Raw genomic sequence first — 22,213 nt, forward strand, 5'->3', positions numbered from 1 at the left:
ATTAGGACATTCTATAGGTCTCCTGTTGAGGAGGATCAAGGGACTATGTGCAGTCATATCAATCCGCAGAAAGAAGTCCAGTCAATTTAACGTCAGACAGCTGTGGAGAACACGCACTGTTCTTCTCCATCTGTGTTCTTCTCTTTAAGTAATCACTGACTTTTGACCCACACATACTTATACATCTGTAAGAGTGTAGAATACTTTACTGCAGCTCCACATTTTACAATTTTCTCCCTTGTTTGACCAAATCCTCGCAGTGGACTATTGAAAATCGTTTTGCCTCGGCACTGGGTTTAATTAAAAGGCATGCAAAATGTTACTTAAGTAACAGTACACAAGTGTTTCTGTTTAGCATCTCCTTTTTTAAACGCTAAATCGTTTCGTAAAAATACTTCTTTTTATTATCTTAATATTTTACTTTTACTACTTATGTTTTTAGATGGCTGATGTTCACACCAACAGACACCAAATCAAATACATTGTATGTGTAAACGTACCTGGCAATAAACTGGATTCTGATTCTGCAAAGTATTAGCAGCAACACATACTTAAAGTACCAACAGTAAAAGTACTTAGCATGAAAAGTAGCCCCATTTAAAATATATATATTATTATTAGGTATCCCCATCCACTATCGTACATTATAAAGTATAACACTATTTGTTTTTGTACACAGAAATAGTCAAGTACAGAAAATGTACCTCAAAGTGTAATTAAGTACTTTCCACCACTGCGTGTTTCAGCCAAGCCAAAATAGGAAGTGTTGAGTCTGTTATATCTGGATCTGCACGTTTACTGGAGAGTCATTTTGTGAATTTATACCAAAATGACTCAGGATTTTACCAATCATTTTGGAGTTATTTAATATGCAACGTGAAATACATTTCAAAACCTACTTCCCACATTTTAGCATTTTTATTCAAGACATTTTATATCAATTAGAACCTTTTAGATGAATTAATTGAATGCTTTTTGACTACTTTGTCTGCTTTAATGGTCTCTCTGTTTGGTTTCCACTCTGCTGTAGCTGCCACTAAGTGACGGGACAGTTTCTGAACTCCAGGGGGAGGTTCACCATATTTCCAATCTCACACACAGTTAATAATTCATCATTTAATATAAAAACAGACGGCGGGTCCGGGAGGGAACAATAGAGTGAATTATTGATACCTCTCTCCTCTTGTCTCTGGATCAGAAGGTGATACAGTTTGAGGAGGATTTATTTCTGGACCAATATTCTGAAGAGCAACCCGCTGACCTCAGATGTATTAAACTCAAATTACTCCTCGTTATTACTGCCAAGACTTTAAAGTGTGCTATGACTTCCAATTTATAGAATAAGCAAATGATGGTGCTGCTTTGTGTCCTCCAGGTTTCTGTGAGAGGAGGCTCCCCAAGGCTTCAGCTCCCCTTCCTCCAATTACCTCCAATGTCACCTCTGAGTTTCCCTTCATGCTTCCTTTCTCTTTTTATCCCTCAGTCCTACCTGTTCACTTCTCTGTCTTTCTCTAAGTGTAACTCCGATCAATACATCTGATCCGATTTGATGCAATACAACACGATACATTACAATACAGTACGACGCGGTACAGTACGACGCGGTACGACGCGATACGACGCGGTACAGTACGACACGGTACAGTAAGACGCGGTACAGTACGACGCGGTACAGTACGACGCGATACGACGCGGTACAGTACGACGCGGTACAGTACGACACGGTACAGTACTACACGGTACAGTACGACACGGTACAGTACTACACGGTACAGTACGACGCGGTACAGTACGACGCGATACGACGCGGTACAGTGACCGGTATATTTCCAGCCAATCAGAGCCAGGTTCTGCTGGTTCCTCCAGAGAGAAGAAGCTGCTGAAGGACACTGTGTCTCCTGCAAGGACCGACCCATTAACACACATGTAATGTATCATGCATCACTCCAACATGCATGTGAAAAAGGGCTGTTTTTTTGCCAGGTGTCTCTCGGTTTTTACATTTCAAACTTTACATTTAATTTAAGTCTTTAGCAGGGGTTGCAGTAATGACATATTTGAGATATATAGATGAAATGGTTTCCTCCTAACATGAGTAGAGACGTGTTTACAGCAGAGTGGATTCTGTGTAATGATTTCTATGGCTGTACTCTAATTGCACTGCCAAAAAACACAGAAATAAATCAGCATATGGCCTCGCTGTCATCACCTATAGCTTGCAATCACACCCAACCCCCCGCTGCTCCTTCTGTGCCTGTTGGTGTGTGTGTGTGTGTGTGTGTGTGTGTGTGTGTGTGTGTGTGTGTGTGTGTGTGTGTGTGTGTGTGTGTGTGTGTGTGTCTACAGTCAGTTGTTTGAGAGTGCAGCAGAGAGGATAAAAACATCAGAACACAAAGAGACAAGGTCACATGTCTCCATTCTTCTCTCCATCCATCACCACCATCTCTCTGTCACTAAGACATGCTTCTCCTCTGAATACAGGACAGACTGCGTAGGAATGCACATGCAAGTGCCGCTAAATAGTGAATAAACCAGGGAAATCTTTCAAAAGGGATGATAAAGTACTGTAAATGGCACTGAGGTTTTGAAAAAAGCCTGTAGGATACAACTTAGCTGCAGTTTTATAGATGACCAGCACTTATGTTTTTGCTATAAATTCACTTAACTTGATCTATATGAATGATCTTGGTGTCAAATCATACATGTTTGACTGTACAAAAACACATTTGGACATCAGGAATCACTCAGAAGCTTCTTTTCACAATATCTAAGCCATTTGATCAAACATGCACGTTAGTGGAGGTATCGGAGGTATTTTGGGATGTAGGAGTGTAGTAGTAGAGGACATACTGGGGACTGAAATCAGCGAGGCGTTCAGGTTCAAGTTCAAGGTTCAAGGTTCAAGGTTCAAGGTTTTTATTTGTCATATGCACAGCAGATACAGCGTATATGTTGGCAATGAAAATCTTATGTCGCGTGCTCCTCCAACAACTCAACATACATGGTGCAAAAGATAAATAAAGTAGTGCAACATAGAGACTAGTATTAGTGTAGTGTAGGGTCCCAAATGCTGTTTCCTAAGCCCCACATTTTAATAAAAATGACTCAAAGAAGCTCTGAAGGAGGTTCTTAATTGTCAATTAGACTTCCCCCATAGTCAGAAACATACAATTCAACACCAAAATGACAGATAATGATCCACTGGTTATGATTATCTATTATGAGTTTTTAAATTTCAGCTTTTTTAATAAATGGCCCGAGAGGAATGAACATTTTGGTGTTTAAATCCACTTTTGAAAGATTGTTCCAGCTCTCTGCAGATTCTACTCAATCCAAATCTGCAAATTGCTATTCATTACTAAGTTATTTAAATTGAATTCCATCCAATTGTTCCAGAAACTATTGAAGTGACCCCATCAGTGCAGCCTTGTGGGAATGCTTTAATAAACAGCTCTGATTGGTTACACTAGAGAGAGGATCCTCGGCTGGCCGACAGCCAGAGCTTCCTGCTGTCTATTAAAAACAATAACCAGCCTCATAACGGAGGGGAAGCTAGGGTCTGCAGCCCCGCTAATGCTGAACAAATGCACCGAGCCCCAGAGCCACGCTCTCAGGCCGCTCTGCAGACCACTGAGAGCTCTGCTGCCTCAACCGGAGCTGCAGCAGAGCAGCTGGCAGCCAGATGCATGCTCTCTGTTCACTTAACCTTTACAATACTGTGTTCTCAAGTAGAGCAGAGTGTCAGAGCCAAAATGATGTTTGACTATTTATTTATTTAATTCTGTGTAGAGGATATGCTCCACCAACAATGCAACAAAATTATATCAAAGACACAAACCAAAAACAATAGTGCAAGAAGAGACAAGAATAAGTCAAATATCTGCAAAAAGAATAGAATAATATGAGCTTAAAGGAGAATGTGATGTCTGAAAGTGAAACAAAACACTGCTTATTGTAGTATTACATGAATATGTGGGATGCAGACGGATCTATGGTATGAGTTGCTGTGCATGGGTGTGTGTGTTTGGGGTCTATGAGTTTTAACACTGAATATCCCCTAAGGGATTAATGAAGCATGATCTCAATCTTAATACAAAGTAGATTACAGTGAGTATACAGTAGATAAATACATGCATGTACACACAGCGCCCCACCCCTCCCCGGCCACAGTAGCCCAAGGATGCATGGAAACCCCCCACCCATCACTTTGATTTTATCCTGATGATGATATGACACCCCCGGCTCTCATAATACATTTAAGAGTGGTGAGCTCCAGGAGGACCTTGACTCCTCTGAGCTCCTCTACCCTCTCCTTCCCCCCAAAACACATCATCATCATCATCATCATCATCATCATCATCACCATCATCATCATCATCATCATCACCACCAGCTATCCCACCTCTCCTCTTCCTCTCTTCTCCTCGAACCCTTTCCCCCCACATCTGCACTCATGGAAACTGTATCCTTCCAGATTCCCCTAAACCTAAAAATACCATCTCTGCTGGAGCCTCTCATCCCCGCCTGAACTCTTCACCCTCTCCTCTCACAACACCCTCCTCCCTTACCTTCCCCTTCCTCCCCCTCTCCTCTTCCTCCTCTTCTTCACCCAGGCGAGATCTAATTCATCGGTGAATAATGGATGGATGGAAGACTCAGGGTTTTCTTTCTCCTTGTCTTGCAGGATGGCTCTAGTGCTAATGCAGAGGAGCCCAGAGACCCCCGTCTGAAGGGTCTCCATCTCTTCCTGCTGCTCTCTGACAATCCCATTCGATCCATGCATCACTGGTTTCCAATAGGACTGCAAACCAACAACTGTGTTTGAATTTGGTTTATGTTTCGGCCTCTAAAACGTCTGGAAATATTGATCATTTTCAACAGGAAGTCTTCAAATGTCTCGTTCCCTAAACATCATCCCTTATACATCAGAGAAAGCAGGAAGTCTCCGTATGTTTTGAGGCTACAAACTGTAGACAAGTCAAACACAACCTGAGTGTTACACGTCTCGTTGAGTAGTAAGGGATGGACTCGTCAGTGTGATCAACGGCTCAAATAAGTTCATATTGTTTTTTCATAAAGGCTCACATGTTTTCCTGACACAAAGAGGAATACGTTGGAACAACAGTTACTCTGAACGTCTGATTTGCATTAGCTGAGCATTTTTAGATTGGTAGCAAACAAAGACCACATTTTGCAAACATGTTCTTATATAACCTCCGGGAAATATCCAAGAACCAAGTCTGGACGGGAGATTCTCCATGTCAGACGAGTTTCCTACTGGAACGCTGCTCTGTTTGAGCGAAGGATGTGCAGAACTTTAGACATGTACTAGTTTGTCATTTGCTCATAAACAACCATCCTTGGATTAGTTTGGGTTTGGCCCTTGCCCTCAGAAGCTACTTGTTGGATGGCTGACCTGAGGTCTTGGGCTTCCTGCAGCCACTAACAGAGGAAGGATACTGTGAAGCCATCCGATCGCTGAGTAAATTATCCCAGATAAAATGTATAGTTGACAATGCGACTATAGAGCTAAACCGGAAGAAATGACCCCACTGAACGTGGAAAGGGGGAGGGGCTACATGAGGTGAATTAACCTACTATCCAAACCGTTGCTGATAGACTAATTGATAAGTCAACTCCTTTTTTCCAGTCGTCAGAATCAACCAATCAAAACACATGAGTTCAGAGTGCCGGCCATCGTTCTTCCTCCCCCTCTTCATCCAATTACCCAACACCTTCTCCCTCGTTCATTACCGCTGTTCGATTAGCGCCTGACCTTGGGATGGTCTGTATTGACCCCTCCCCTCTAATACCCTCAGAAACCTCATCAAAGGACCAATCCCACAATGCACTGCTGCTGCCTTCATTCACTGCTTGATGCTGGTTTGAACCCACTCTGCGAGCTTCATTATGCTCCTGTTCTAACAGTTTCATTAGAGACGCTGATGCCATGGCAGGTTGAGGAGTGCTAATCTCCTCTGGGTGAAGAGCCTCAGGCGTCTCCGGGAAAATATTGATGGTTCAGAGCGGAGAAACAGGCACTAAAAACCAGCTTCATGTAAATTGAATAGACAATATACAATAGTCTGTCGTGTGTCAGTTTGGGTCATCTATGTCTTGAATCGCCCCTAAATATATACAATACAGCTCTATATGTAAAGCAATTTAAAACCTCCAGACCAAAGTCCCCCTCTCAGCCCCGCCTTCATCCACTTTCCACGTGGGACTAAGATTCGGGACAGAATAAAGAAACCCACCCCCCACAAAAACCCACAATTAGCGCCTGGAAGCTAGCAGCCTGTCAAAGAGTCCATCAATAATGCAGGGTGGTGGGGGGGAGAGCGTCTACCTGTCTGTCTGCCTCTCCATCTGTCTCCCTGCTCCTCACCTCTTGAGTGCTGCTGACCTCCTGCCGGGCTGCCAGCTTCTGCCTCACACACACATAAACACACACTGAGCTGTGTGTTCCTTGTGGCTGCAGGGTGTGTGAGTGTCAGCTGCAGATCTGCATCCCTATGATATCTTTTATTCTACTTTAGCTTTGTTTTAGTCGCCTGCCTTTTTAAAGGTATTTAGATAAACATGCTCTTTAAATACACTTGCCTTGTTTTGTTCCTAATGCATTCCATTATGTTGTCTTGTAAAGCTTTATTGTGTGTGTATTATAGGTTTCCTTTAATAAAATAACGTCAAAACTGATTAAATTAAAGTTCTTGACCATTTATTACATAGACTTGGATTGGTTTAAGGGCATTTTGTTATTGTTTGAGCTTGTGTATGATACATTAACTCTCTGTTATTCTATATATTGTATTAATATACTGTATCTTTAGTGTCTGGGTCCATCTTCTGAAATATATCCAGGAGTCCCATTTCACATATCTTCATTATGTCTGTCTTATATCCCAACTGTTTGCAATAACACAAAGAAATCATAAAGAAAGGATTCATATGTAATGGAGCAGTGGCTTCATCCAAAGGCAAGGTTCATTTACAATATAAAAAGGACAAGAAATCCATGTGTTTTTGCAGGAATTTGAATAAAAAACGTCTGTAATCAACATCCCACCGCGAGAAAATGACAGAAACCAAAATGCTTTTCCACACAGGGGAGCGAGGGCGAACGCCGAGCGGGACAACGACAGTAATAACAGCTGCTGATCCTCCACACACACCGGCAGAATAACAATCAGCGCCGCGATACACTCCTCATGATCAGTACGTAGCATCTCTACTTTAAAGAGTCCTCTCCTGCTGATGTTCAGGTGTATATCAGTATGTAGTGTCTCTACTTTAAAGAGTCCTCTCCTGCTGATGTTCAGGTGTATATCAGTATGTAGTGTCTCTACTTTAAAGAGTCCTCTCCTGCTGATGTTCAGGTGTATATCAGTATGTAGAGTCTCTACTTTAAAGAGTCCTCTCCTGCTGATGTTCAGGTGTATATCAGTATGTAGCGTCTCTACTTTAAAGAGTCCTCTCTGCTGATGTTCAGGTGTATATCAGTATGTAGTGTCTCTATTTTAAAGAGTCCTCTCCTGCTGATGTTCAGGTGTATATCAGTATGTAGTGTCTCTACTTTAAAGAGTCCTCTCCTGCTGATGTTCAGGTGTATATCAGTATGTAGAGTCTCTACTTTAAAGAGTCCTCTCCTGCTGATGTTCAGGTGTATATCAGTATGTAGTGTCTCTACTTTAAAGAGTCCTCTCCTGCTGATGTTCAGGTGTATATCAGTATGTAGAGTCTCTACTTTAAAGAGTCCTCTCCTGCTGATGTTCAGGTGTATATCAGTATGTAGTGTCTCTACTTTAAAGAGTCCTCTCCTGCTGATGTTCAGGTGTATATCAGTATGTAGTGTCTCTATTTTAAAGAGTCCTCTCTGCTGATGTTCAGGTGTATATCAGTATGTAGTGTCTCTACTTTAAAGAGTCCTCTCCTGCTGATGTTCAGGTGTATATCAGTATGTAGCGTCTCTACTTTAAAGAGTCCTCTCCTGCTGATGTTCAGGTGTATATCAGTATGTAGAGTCTCTAGTTTAAAGAGTCCTCTCCTGCTGATGTTCAGCTGTATATCAGTATGTAGTGTCTCTACTTTAAAGAGTCCTCTCCTGCTGATGTTCAGGTGTATATCAGTATGTAGTGTCTCTACTTTAAAGAGTCCTCTCCTGCTGATGTTCAGGTGTATATCAGTATGTAGAGTCTCTACTTTAAAGAGTCCTCTCCTGCTGATGTTCAGGTGTATATCAGTATGTAGTGTCTCTACTTTAAAGAGTCCTCTCCTGCTGATGTTCAGGTGTATATCAGTATGTAGTGTCTCTATTTTAAAGAGTCCCTCTCTGCTGATGTTCAGGTGTATATCAGTATGTAGTGTCTCTACTTTAAAGAGTCCTCTCCTGCTGATGTTCAGGTGTATATCAGTATGTAGCGTCTCTACTTTAAAGAGTCCTCTCCTGCTGATGTTCAGGTGTATATCAGTATGTAGTGTCTCTACTTTAAAGAGTCCTCTCCTGCTGATGTTCAGGTGTATATCAGTATGTAGAGTCTCTAGTTTAAAGAGTCCTCTCCTGCTGATGTTCAGGTGTATATCAGTATGTAGTGTCTCTACTTTAAAGAGTCCTCTCCTGCTGATGTTCAGGTGTATATCAGTATGTAGTGTCTCTACTTTAAAGAGTCCTCTCCTGCTGATGTTCAGCTGTATATCAGTATGTAGTGTCTCTACTTTAAAGAGTCCTCTCCTGCTGATGTTCAGGTGTATATCAGTATGTAGTGTCTCTACTTTAAAGAGTCCTCTCCTGCTGATGTTCAGGTGTATATCAGTATGTAGAGTCTCTACTTTAAAGAGTCCTCTCCTGCTGATGTTCAGGTGTATATCAGTATGTAGAGTCTCTACTTTAAAGAGTCCTCTCCTGCTGATGTTCAGGTGTATATCAGTTTAATTTAGAAGAGGAAAGAGGGGTGTTTACAGAAGGAAAATGGTCATCAGTGAGCAGGTTTTACTATTCAGGTTTTATCCGGTATAATCAAAGCTGTGAAGCGTTGGATGAGAGGTGGATAATATTGTCCGATGAAAGGAAGCGTGGGAACAAAGCCTCACAGGGTGTAAAGCTGCAGCTGTGACGGTGTCTGAGAGGGAAATGAACATCTGCTTTGTAGCTGCTCTCTGCTGATCCAATGAGAAACAGACTGGAACACTAATTTTAAAAACCATCTGCCTCTGTTTACTCATCACCAGGGCTGGGAGGGTTACTTTGAAATGTATTCTGTTACATTGACGAGTTACCTGTAAAAAATGTAATCCAATCTGAGTATCATAATACAAAAGGGACCTGCAAATGTTACCTGATCAGGGTTTTTCTAGACCTTAAAGAGGCCTTATTTTGCTTTGGTGCATGTAAATGGTCTGCAAAGGCTGTAATCATGTCCCAGTAGAGGCACTACATACTAATATACACCTGAAAATGAGCCGCATATGTGCTCTTTAATATCAAATATCAAATCCCTGTATGGAAATACAGACTTTATTTGAACCTGGGGTTTGATAGTAAAACACTGTATGCTAGATTAACTTTTATGAATGCTATCAGATTGCTTTTAGATGGAAATGGTCGAGCAATTCATCGCCACACAGAGAAAGCATCATATTTTCACACCGCTGCTTTTATATTGTTATTGATCTGACTGCATAAAACATGAAATGCCCTAAAGGGAGGAGACAGCCGGCCCGCAAGACAGCAGTAAAACTACGATATTTTATAAAGGATTTTTACTTTAAAAGATGGAAAAGAAAACGATTGATTAAAACGATGATAAACTGTAAGCTCATTAAACTTCTTTAGTCTGATTCATTCATCTGAGGAAGACCCTTCCTCCCTTCCCCTGGGCGGTAATTCAATATCTGAGCACCGACTCCCCTCCTCCTCGTGTGTGTGTGTGTGTGTGTGTGTGTGTGTGTGTGTGTGTGTGTGTGTGTGTGTGTGTGTGTGTGTGTGTGTGTGTGTGTGTGTGTGTGTGTGTGTGTAAGCCCCACCCTAACTCTCAGTGCCATCACTCCCATCTCCCCTTTCAGATACCATCACAGTAGTGGATTTACAGACTCAATGAATGAATGCATGAATGAGGCAGCAGCTGAATGACTTGCAGTGTGAAACCTCTTCCTCCCGCTCTAATGGGAAAATGCATCATAATAAAATCTTCCAGGCATTTATGGCATGTCCAGTATTGCTGGAAATAGCACACACACACACACACACACACACACACACACACACACACACCCACACACACACACACACACACACACACAGATTACTGTTGAAGCTGCATGTTTATCATCCAGGACCACTGTTCCACGTCTGTAATAATCAGCAGACTGATTGAATTAAATTGTGGCATAACTCATTCCTCAGACAGATCCAAGCAGCTGTTGCCTTCCACTGTGCAGGGACAGCTTTAATCCCAATCACCTAAGGAGGGACGGGGGGACGGGGGGATGGGGGATGGAGGGACGGGGAACAAAGGATCTTAACGGTAGGTGAATGGTCCATTACATGCATGTAACTTAATTACTAAACATGTACATGCATCTGGTTGAAACTGAATGATTATTTGGACTATAAATACTCCTGAAAGAAGAGCATTTCCTGCAGCATGTTCCCACTGAGAAGATCAGAGGGATTTGAACCTTTGCAGACCATTGACATGCACACAAACTTGTATAACAAACTACAGAGAAGGGGACTCTTTAGCTAAGGCAAATCCAACACAGCAGGAGAGACTTTTATGCACTTATGGAAAGATCAAGCCGTGAACGTTACACAGATTTTTGAAATGTTGCTGCCCATGTGAAGTGACAGAGGCTTTGAAGTGCTACACATCTCTGTCAGGTAGAGCGGAGTGGGAGAGCCAGCAGCTATAACCCAGTAAACGCTCTCCCTCAGGCTACAGAAACAGCCTCTGAATACCAAAAAAGCAGCTTTTTGTAATGAAGAGGAAACAGAGAGTGAGAGAGAGAGAGAAACAGAGAGAGGGAGAGAGAGAGGGAGAGAGAGAGAGAGAAACAGAGAGAGAGGGAGAGAGAGAGAGAGAGAGAGACAGAGAGAGAGAGAGGGTGAGAGGAGGCAGCTTTGACTCAGATCCTCTTAATCAGTCTTTCTCAGAGGGAGGAGGCTTCATAAAGAAATCAAGGTTTTATATTGGGGTCAAATTAATCCCATGTATGCATACAGTGCAATGGGGATATACAACTTAAAACCATCATTTAATAAAACAAACCATTACAATTAAAAAAATAATGATAATAATATAAAATACAATAAAAAAATATATAAATAAATAATAAAATACAATTAAAACAACATTTAAAACACAATGTAAAAAAACACAATAAAGAATAAAGAATAAAGAATACTACATAATTTGATAGCAAAAAGTGCAAAAACAATCCTTTCCCTGCTTCATAGCTATCTTATGTGATGTTATTGTTAACACCTTTGCATTTTTGACTGTTAGTTGCAACACAAAGCCATCCCCTTGTGATTCAGTTCAATCAATAGGGAAAACAATTGGCAAACTGATGGATAATGGCAATGACCCACTGGTTTCCAATGCACTTCTGCATATGACACCTAAAAACCATGAAATACTAAGCTTACAAATGTTGTGTATACTGTAGATTGTGGAACACAATGAGAGTAAAAGCCCAAAGCTAACAATGCAAACACATATTAGCTCTTCTCTTAACTTAAATTAAAGTACAGATGTGTCCTTGAGCAATAAATTAACTCTTGATTGCTGCAGCCAGCGTTTGGAAGAGCTGCCATTGCTGTGCAGGTGTGAATTAATACAATAAGTGGTGACGTTTTTTTGCAGAGGTGAAAAATACTCGGTTAATTTTTCCATCTGACCCATTTTAAACTCTATCAGCACGGACAGATTGGATGGGAAGAGAAAGTGCTGTGGTAAGCTCGACGTTCATAACACCTGCTAATCTTATTTCTCTTATGAAAAGTAATGAACAGTATCTGAGCCACAGGAGAGCTCTGCAGCCGGGCTCAATAACCCTGTTAGTCTCTGCTGCTGTTTTCATTACAGCCTGAACACTTTCAGAGAGGACTTTGTGTCCCACAGAACAAATGCCACTGCTGATCCTCCTCTCTTTACACTTGCTTCAGAGTTTTGCTGTGTGAAAAGAAGTGTGAAAAGAACACAAATCAATGTGATTGAGTGATGAGACGTCAGAGGAGCGACACCGTGGGATTTCCCCGGTGATTGATGGGTCCCGTCCCTCCGTCAGACAGCCTCACCTGAGCGGCGACAGGCTGACAGACCGCAGACCGGGTCCCTGGGTACCACCAAGTCCGGAGACAGGCAGTGATTTATCATCCGCGCTCACACAGCATGGCAAACCGCCTCCGGACACACGGCTCACAGAAGAGACACGGCTCATATGTTATCAGCTAACAAGACGCGTGTGTTCGACCGAGTTCCTTGTACTATCTGGGGGAATACGCAAACTGATTCCTCAAACTGCATCGTATATTCATCCAAATCTTGACTGTCTCCTTTCTTTTACCACGGTATATGTCATTGAATAATAACAAGGGTATTTATCACAATACAGTAAGTCATTCTGTAAAACAAACAAATAAATAAACTCACTATATAATACATTGTTCAAATTAAATATACCTGAATCACATCAGAGAACATCTGAGTTAAAATAACTCAACAATAATTCACATTTGGTATTCAAATAAATACCAAACTAATAATATAAAGTAAGGCAAAATCACACAAACTTTGACTTTAGAGCGTGCCGAAATACATATTTTCCTGCAGGTTTTCTTCATCTTTCATTTTGAAAAGCTGACAAAACACTTTGCAAACGGATGGTTATAATATGCACGTTATTGTTGCCGTATATCCCAACTCTAACACCCACTGCTGTCAGATATAAAGTCAACACAGGTCTGTCTTTGAGCCTCAATCTGACTCACACACACACACACACACACACACACACACACACACACACACACACACACACACACACACACACACACACACACTCTCTCTGACTCCTGTGTGTGTTGCTCATGCATCACGTCCATAAAGACAGCGCTCAGCTGGAACAGATCTCTGGGAGTCCAGCTCTGTGAGGGGGCATGTTGCACAACACCGAGAAATCTATCACTATACAAACACACATATTTGGGCATGAGCACACACACACACACACACACCGACACACACACACACCGACACCAACACCGACACACACACACACACTCACACACACACACACACACACACACACACACACACACACACACACACACACACACAATCACATCTCTCAGTTTTATGCATCGTTTCAGAAGCAGGCCACTCTTTTTCCACAGAGCAGCTCCCTCAACTGAAGGGAGTTGTTTACCTCCTCAAACCGGTGTCTAAAATTACCCAAAATGCTTCACATACTTTCCTTCATCGCACATCCCTTGCAGTCTAACGCCACAGATTAATTATAGCTGGCGGCCCGCCTTATCTCTGCCGTGTTGAGAGGCAGCAGCCCCCCCACTCAGATGTCTGACACACTGTGGTGTTAATCCACATTAAACACATTTTCTTACACAACCTGTTTCCTCCTGGAGGTGAGACAGCTGAGACAGACAGGTGGAAGGTGAATGATCTGTAGTTTGGTCTGGGTTTGAGTCTCAGCCGACGGGGCAACTCGCAGCAATCATTTCCAGATATTTATAGCAGACTGTTATTCTGGGGACGCCCAAACAGGCACCGAGCGGGGGCTCTGGGTACATGAGAGTGTGTGTGTGGGAGAGAGTGTGTCGGGGGAGAGAGTGTGTGTGTGGGAGAGAGTGTGTCAGGGGAGAGTGTGTTGCAGAGTGTGACTGTGGGAGTGTGTGTGTCTGTGGGAGTGTGTGTCTCCTTACCTTCTATGGACGGGGCTTGGTCCTGGGCAGCATACAGCATTTCCTTGAATGCCTAAATGGGAAAAGGAGAAACAAAAATGAGGTTCTGCAAACACTGAGCAACTTAATGGATGTGGAAGAAGATCTCTGTCATTTTTTGGGGGTGTTCCCTCTCTTGTAGTGTGTCCTATAGGTTTTAGAGCATGTAAATGGTCTGCAGAGCCTAATATCCCTGTGTTTCAGTTGATGCAACACAGGGTAAGGAAGCCGGCATATGCACAACAAAGACTGAATATTAAAATGAACAAAGATAGCTTAAATTAAAGATGAAATAAAGGAGGCTCAGAGTTTGATAGACAGTGAACATCTTGGTAATTAATGAGCAGATAAGAGAGAGAGAGAAGAGAGAGAGAGACCTCTGCAGATTGATCTGGGAGATAATAGAGACAGACAGATGATTGCAGGGAGGACACATCAGAGGTAATCAGAGGAAAACATCGGAACTGAATCCTGTTTCTGACCCTCTTTGTGAGAGAGCTGCCCCCGCAAAATAGCAAAAAGTCGCTTTATTTAATTACGAAGTTCTATTAATTACAGTTTATAAACTGACGCACAGTTAAAGGAGAAAATTATCCAAATTTGATCATATCAATTATCGTCTGTAAAAGCCAATTAAGCACATGACAGATTGCATATTCGGTCAACATCATATCAATTAACACCACTGTTTTTATTTGGGTTTATATTGATATTATTGGAGTAAGCTTGGGTTGTGTTTCTGTTATTATTTACGGCAGGTTAAAGGGCCGTAACACATGTCCAGAAGAGTGTAACTAAGTGCGCCCTGAAAACAAAATGCAGATTTCCCTGTGAAATGTTAAAGAGATGCCAGGAAACAATCTCTCTGTTGGTCAGAAAGGGTCTAATGAGTCCAGAGATATGGAGGTGGGGTCAGGTGTCTGGTCAGACGGCAGAGACAGCTTACGGAGAATAAATAGGGGATGGATGTCCGGTGGGTCTGCGGGGGACGAGTGGCAGGCAGCAGGCTGACACTGAGACTGAGATTTCTGATCCTTTCTTTTACTCTCCTTTTTTCTGGAGAGGAAGTAAAGAAACCGGAGCTCTGGATTTATTTGTTGTTGGAGGTGCAATGTATGACTCAGCAGCTTTAAGACGTGAAGACACTATTATTTTCTGCTTCGCTCTGATGCAGGATTTACACCTGAAAGTGGGCGTGGCTTAACTTAGACCGGAAGTGACGTTAGCACCTCCTGTTATATTTGATAGAAAACCCCCTGCTAAAACTAATTGGTCTATGGTGTTTGTGCATTGGATTAAAAGCCACTACACCCTCTCCAATCAGGCTGCTGTATAACCTTCTGCTTGTGTAACAGGACGTGAGGGAGCGCTGTGAGTAATCCAGTGTGGGAGGAAACCACTCGGACTCTGCTGGGCTTTATTAGCAACCAGTGGTGGAAAGCACATTTACCACATTTAATGTACTTTACCCAGATATTTTCAAGCAAAGAATCCCAATACTTCTTCCACCACTGGTAGCATCCCTTGGTGCTTAAACTCCTCATGTGAATTACACACACAATGAAAACATGAGGAAAACATGTAACGTATGTATGTAGCATGTTGTCTGATAAAGATCACAGGAAACCTGGAGCAGGACCTGGCTAATCTCTGGTGAGTAAAGAGGGCCCCCTGACTAATAGGTGGGAAATAGACATTCAGAGTCACACAGGGAGGCATTGCCATGGTGATGGGAGTGATGAGTGATGGAGTGATGGGAGTGATGGGAGAAGGGGGTGGGGGTAGGGGTCTTTAGGGAGCTGGGATAAACCTGTAGACAATAACTAAGCCGGGCCTAATGGGAGCGTCAGTTTCAATGACCAGTGATGAAGAGCAGGCTGAGAGTGATGTGTGGGATTATGTAATCAGGATCCAACAGAAGGTAATCTACAGTTTGTCGCTCTGAATGTTGTGGATTACTCGCAGGACTAAATGTTACTCTGTGTGATGAACGTGTGATTTATCTCCGTGTTCTACACTATGAACACTATGTAAACACGAGGCACTGCATGGCAACTGCTGAGAGCCTCCCTCCTTCTTCCCATCCTCACCTCATCGTTCCTCCCCCACTGGGAGGACATCTGGTCCCCGACCAGACCTGCCCTCTCTGCCCCGCCCTCCTCGTCCTCCCCCATCCTCCCATCCTCTCTCCTCCTCTTTCAACATGCAGGGATCCTCTCAGACTCAGAGCTGTGGACTCAAGTGATCCGGGGCTTTGAGGAGGATCTCCTCCAGATAATGATGCACACTGAGAGGGTAACAACCTGGAGCATCGGAGAGGAAGTGTCTGACCATCTAGCACTTATAATATTTATCCTAGTGTCCACTCAACAGGTCACTAGAAGGATTGAACTCCTCTGAAAGCAGCATCATAGAGATGAAGTCAGGTTCTTGGGTTAAACACATGTTTGCTGTAGTGAGTGCATCATCAGGATAGGAGGGTTACTTTACAACTGAGTACAATACAATAACGAACCTCAATAATGACCCTCACCCTAACCCTTTGCTTTATTATTGTTCTTATTTATTTTTATATTTAGTTATTCTGTCTTTTTTAATCATATTTATTTATTTGATAGTTTTATTAGTGACATCCCTTTTTAAATTGGTCTTTTAATCTTTATTATTATTATTATTTATATGAGTTTATACATTATTCCTATTATAATATTTTTATTTGTTTGAATATTTTATTGATTTCTTTCATTTTCTTGCTTTATTTTTACCGACAGGATAATTATTTATTGTATTTTCTTTTTCTTTTCATACTTATTTGACCTCCTTGTGTCCCTTTAACTGTAATATTAAGGGAAGTGAGTTTTTGGTGTGAATTTGTGATGTGTGCCTTGTTTTTAAGGCACTTTGAGCTGCAACTGGTGAATGAAAAGTGTATATTATATTATATATCACACTACAGAGTGCAATGAGCTGGATCAGACATTTTAACAACATCCCTCAGAGTAATTATGGAAAGGCTTCACCTTTAAATAAATTGCAATCACTCTCTGGAATCACACACTGCTTCTATTTCTCGTCAACATAATGTCACAGTGCTGCTTTGAATTGTAAATGTGATTCCTCCTCCTCCTCCTCCTCCTCCTGCTCCTCATCATCGAAGCGAACACGAGTGATTACCCTGCAGAGGTAAAGTGGCCTTGTTCTGTCGCCCACACACACCTGCATCGCTCTCACACTCTTTCCATAATGTTCAGACATTAGCTGCTCGATATACATCAACACTTACCACGCCTGCACACGTTAGAGTTTGATTTTGCATTAAAAAACGTGCAGAAAAATGGACTCGAAACAGCTTTTTTAAACGTTTGCACTTTTATACATCCACAGGTGCATCCTCCTCCTATCTATCACCCTACATCCTGGCCTTGTTCAGAAGCCTCTGCAGGGCATGCACTCCTCCATACCAAACAGCTGTTTAGCATATAGGTTCATAACTACCATCCCACAGGACAAAGCGGACACCTAATTAGTCCATCACTCAATCTTCCTGTCGATGCCTCCGCGTTCACATGAACTAACTGAAGCCTGCAGAAAGAGCCGCATGCTTCTCATCTGCATAGAAACAGGCTGACCAATCCAAACAGACAGCCAACAGCTTTCCACACAATAGCGAGCGCTAAAAAAAGCGGGAGTGGGCAGCAGGTTAATTAATCCAACGAGGCAAGGCGAGAATACCACTCCAGACCGCCGTCAATCTGGATGAGGGCCACGCCAGATACAGCACGAGTGGAACTGATGTATTTTGGTGACAAAAAGGACCTGTGTTAAAGAAATAATGTCAGGGTGTTCTTTAATTACTGAACACTGTGTTAATGTGCAGCTGGTTTGTGGCTGCAGTGAAAATTGTAACACCTCAATGAAAAATAAATACATGAGGGAGTTTTGGCTTCCAGTCTGAATGTTTTTAGACATTTTTATTCAGGTTTATTAAACGGCTTGTTGAATACTGGATTCTGATTGGTCAATTTTGGCATTCCAGAAGTCTGTTATTTTTCGCTAGCAGACTGTTGCTAAGGAGGATCAACGGACTATGTGCAGTCATATCGGCAGAAGAAGACAGACAGGAAGTAAACACTAAAGGGAACAGCAGAAGAAGACAGACAGGAAGTAAACACTAAAGGGAACAGCAGAAGAAGACAGACAGGAAGTAAACACTAAAAGGAACAGCAGAAGAAGACAGACAGGAAGTAAACACTAAAAGGAACAGCAGAAGAAGACAGACAGGAAGTAAACACTAAAGGGAACAGCAGAAGAAGACAGACAGGAAGTAAACACTTAAGGGAACAGCAGAAGAAGACAGACAGGAAGTAAACACTAAAGGGAACAGCAGAAGAAGACAGACAGGAAGTAAACACTTAAGGGAACAGCAGAAGAAGACAGACAGGAAGTAAACACTAAAAGGAACAGCAGAATAAGACAGACAGGAAGTAAACACTAAAGGGAACAGCAGAAGAAGACAGACAGGAAGTAAACACTTAAGGGAACAGCAGAAGAAGACAGACAGGAAGTAAACACTTAAGGGAACAGCAGAAGAAGACAGACAGGAAGTAAACACTAAAGGGAACAGCAGAAGAAGACAGACAGGAAGTAAACACTAAAGGGAGCAGCAGAAGAAGACAGACAGGAAGTAAACGCTAAAGGGAACAGCAGAAGCAGACAGACAGGAAGTAAACACTAAAGGAACAGCGGAAGAAGACAGACAGGAAGTAAACACTAAAGGGAACAGCAGAAGAAGACAGACAGGAAGTAAACACTAAAGGGAACAGCAGAAGCAGACAGACAGGAAGTAAACACTAAAGGGAACAGCGGAAGAAGACAGACGGGAAGTAAACGCTAAAGGGAACAGCAGAAGAAGACAGACAGGAAGTAAACACTAAAGGGAACAGTGGAAGAAGAACACAGGAAGTAAACACTAAAGGGAACAGTGGAAGAAGACAGACAGGAAGTAAACACTTAAGGGAACAGCAGAAGAAGACAGACAGGAAGTAAACACTTAAGGGAACAGCAGAAGAAGACAGACAGGAAGTAAACACTAAAGGGAACAGCAGAAGAAGACAGACAGGAAGTAAACACTAAAGGGAGCAGCAGAAGAAGACAGACAGGAAGTAAACGCTAAAGGGAACAGCAGAAGCAGACAGACAGGAAGTAAACACTAAAGGAACAGCGGAAGAAGACAGACAGGAAGTAAACACTAAAGGGAACAGCAGAAGAAGACAGACAGGAAGTAAACACTAAAGGGAACAGCAGAAGCAGACAGACAGGAAGTAAACACTAAAGGGAACAGCGGAAGAAGACAGACGGGAAGTAAACGCTAAAGGGAACAGCAGAAGAAGACAGACAGGAAGTAAACACTAAAGGGAACAGTGGAAGAAGAACACAGGAAGTAAACACTAAAGGGAACAGTGGAAGAAGACAGACAGGAAGTAAACACTAAAGGGAACATTGGAAGAAGAACACAGGAAGTAAACACTAAAGGGAACATTGGAAGAAGACAGACAGGAAGTAAACACTAAAGGGAACAGTGGAAGAAGACAGACAGGAAGTAAACACTAAAGGGAACAGCAGGAGAAGACAGACAGGAAGTAAACACTAAAGGGAACAGCAGAAGAAGACAGACAGTTATTTATTTAGTAAGCCGTGTAATAAGTGGGGTAATGTGCAGCGAGGCGGTCGTTAATGAAGGAACCGACAAATTTAACGTTCCCCTCACTGAACTGTTTCTGTTTCAGCGTGCAGGCTTTACGTTCAGAACCACATTAGCATTGATTTCTCTTAACGTCTGTTTCTCCTCTTCTCCACTAACTCACTTTGCTCGATGCAGATATCTCTATATCCGTCTTTGACTCATTTCAGGGGGCCTCGACTGAGATGTCCATCATGAAGGTGTGATTCCCCCGCCCCCACACACACACACACACACACACACACACACACACACACACACACACACACACACACACACACACACACACACACACACACACACACACACACACACACACACACACACACACAGGAGGAAGTGATGTTTACAGAGGTCAGACAAAGACTGAAGACAGCATCACTAATACACACACTCCCATCCTCCCTGCAAACCCTATGTATAATTCAGATTGGAGGAAGGATACAAGTATAGATGGGTTCTGAGTCTACATAATTCAACGACCGCTACGCAAGACAACAATATATGCGTTGGGGTTTTGACATGGTTAAAAAAGGAGATAAAGGCCACGTTTCCATATCATAAACGCACAAATTGTTGTTTTGCTGTCAATTTAAATCGTATAACAATACCAAATGCTATGGAAAATGGAAACATGTCTTAGGCACCGGCAAAAAACAACAACAAAACAAATACAAATCGATCTCTAAGTCTAAAAAGGACTCGTAGAAGAAGAGTTCAAAGCTGATAAAGGCTAAAAAGGACATCCAATCTTTTTATGCTAATAGGAATAATTTATAACAGTAATAAAGTAATAGAATGCAATGTGTGATAGGCCTATCTATTAAGACTTTGCACGATTGCAGATAAAAAATCATGCAATCATCTATTTCTCTGCAATCAACCACTTTTAGAGGCAATTGCTTCCATTAATAGTAAAATGCATTGGGAAAACATTTATAAAATAGGAACTCAAACGGCAGTCGAAGATGATGCATGGGATGTAATTGAAAACCAACACTAAGCGCAGATGACAGAGAATCTATCATCATCCATCTCAGGTCAGTGTGCGGAGCGAGGTGTAAAATGGCTGTTTTGGCCGTACATCTGTCCCTCTGTGAGCGTCTGTCTGCGCACAAAGCCTGAATACACTGAGTCTTTAATAATCAATTCAAAGGACATACTCCTGCAGAGCTGTCCTCTTCTCCATGTGTCCATACATGTCAATTTAATGTTTTTTCAGCACTAATAACATGTTTTTATCGGACGATTGTGACTATCACAGATCCATATGTGTGCTGTAGCTTAACTTCATTCTGATATTGAGGGCATGTTTCCAAAATAAAGCAGTGGCTGAGCTTCTGCTGAGGAGAACAGGGTCTTTGTCTATAATTCATAGAGCTAAATGGAACGGAGCAGCCAGTCCTGTCACTGCATGTCTGCACCAAAGCTCCTAATGCAGAGCCAGCGAGAAGTGTGAATATAAAACACTCCTCAAGTGCTGAACACCAGCAAACAAAGACCATGTGTGCACACAGAGCCCTCCGTAAACCCACAAACATCTCCAAACAGACAGAAATCCTGTCAGAGGAAGTCATGCAAGCTGATTCAGCATTCATGGTGCAAAATATGACGACAAAATCTAAATAAAATAGAAATGCCATGGCTTTGTCAGGTCAAAAAGGAATGAATTACACAGGAATATTTGCTATAATCCATAATTAATGCATGGGATATTTCCCTTGAGGTCAGTTAGATCGATGCAAATAAATAAATATAAAGAAAAATCTAAAGAAGGTGAATTTATGGGATGTTATTATCAAATAGTCTTTGCAATATGTTTAATAAGGACAACTAAAAATAAAATGAAGGTATGGATTAAAACAAATCAGAAATGTGTTCTTAAAATGAACAATATCCATATTTAAGTGTATTTATTATAAGACGAGAAAGAATAAGAAATGATGAAGAATAAAGCTCACAAAACAACTGAAGAATTGTATAAAATGATCAAAAATATCCACAATTTGTATTTTAAAATCAACAACCTGAATATTTAGGTTATGTTTCCAGTATAAATAGCATTTTGATGTTCACCAAACAGTTCATTCCTGTGATTTTTTTAGGTGTTGAAACTAAGCAAACAGCGATAAAGACTGAATGCTCCCTGTGGCTTTTAACAGCCGCAGTCAATTTCCCATCCATAAACAAAAGGACCTCCTTATCTCTTCTGCTTTATGGCTCTCAGGAGCAGGTTAAACCGAAACTGGAGAAAAATAAATAATACAAATAAAAGCTTTTATGTTTTTTCAAATTCAATCTTATTTCCACTTTGGAAAAAAAAGCATATTTTTCAGGGAGTTTAATATCTTCACATCTGTACTCAGGCTTTCCAATTATTCTATACGTATTGTATTATTCTGAGTACTTTGCAGTAGTACACTGTGTGAAGAGTTTTCATAAATCCAGATTTCATGTAAATGAATTTGAGATCTGAATGTAAATACTTTTCTTTTTAAATTCTTATTTATAAT

The 22,213-nt window shown here is 41.7% G+C and overlaps 1 protein-coding gene across 1 annotated transcript in view; it reads right to left on the reverse strand.

Annotated features, from left to right (window-relative positions):
- The window catches only part of xpr1a (xenotropic and polytropic retrovirus receptor 1a), an 87,211-nt gene that overhangs the window by 59,676 nt on the left and 5,322 nt on the right, over positions 1 to 22,213 (reverse strand). Inside the window, exon 3 of the mRNA XM_063891160.1 lies at positions 13,943 to 13,994. Coding sequence (XP_063747230.1) covers positions 13,943 to 13,994 — 52 coding nt within the window. The remainder of the gene's footprint in view (positions 1 to 13,942; positions 13,995 to 22,213) is intronic.

This window comes from Eleginops maclovinus, chromosome 9 (genome assembly GCF_036324505.1).
Source record: "Eleginops maclovinus isolate JMC-PN-2008 ecotype Puerto Natales chromosome 9, JC_Emac_rtc_rv5, whole genome shotgun sequence".
NCBI classification, from domain to species: domain Eukaryota; kingdom Metazoa; phylum Chordata; class Actinopteri; order Perciformes; family Eleginopidae; genus Eleginops; species Eleginops maclovinus.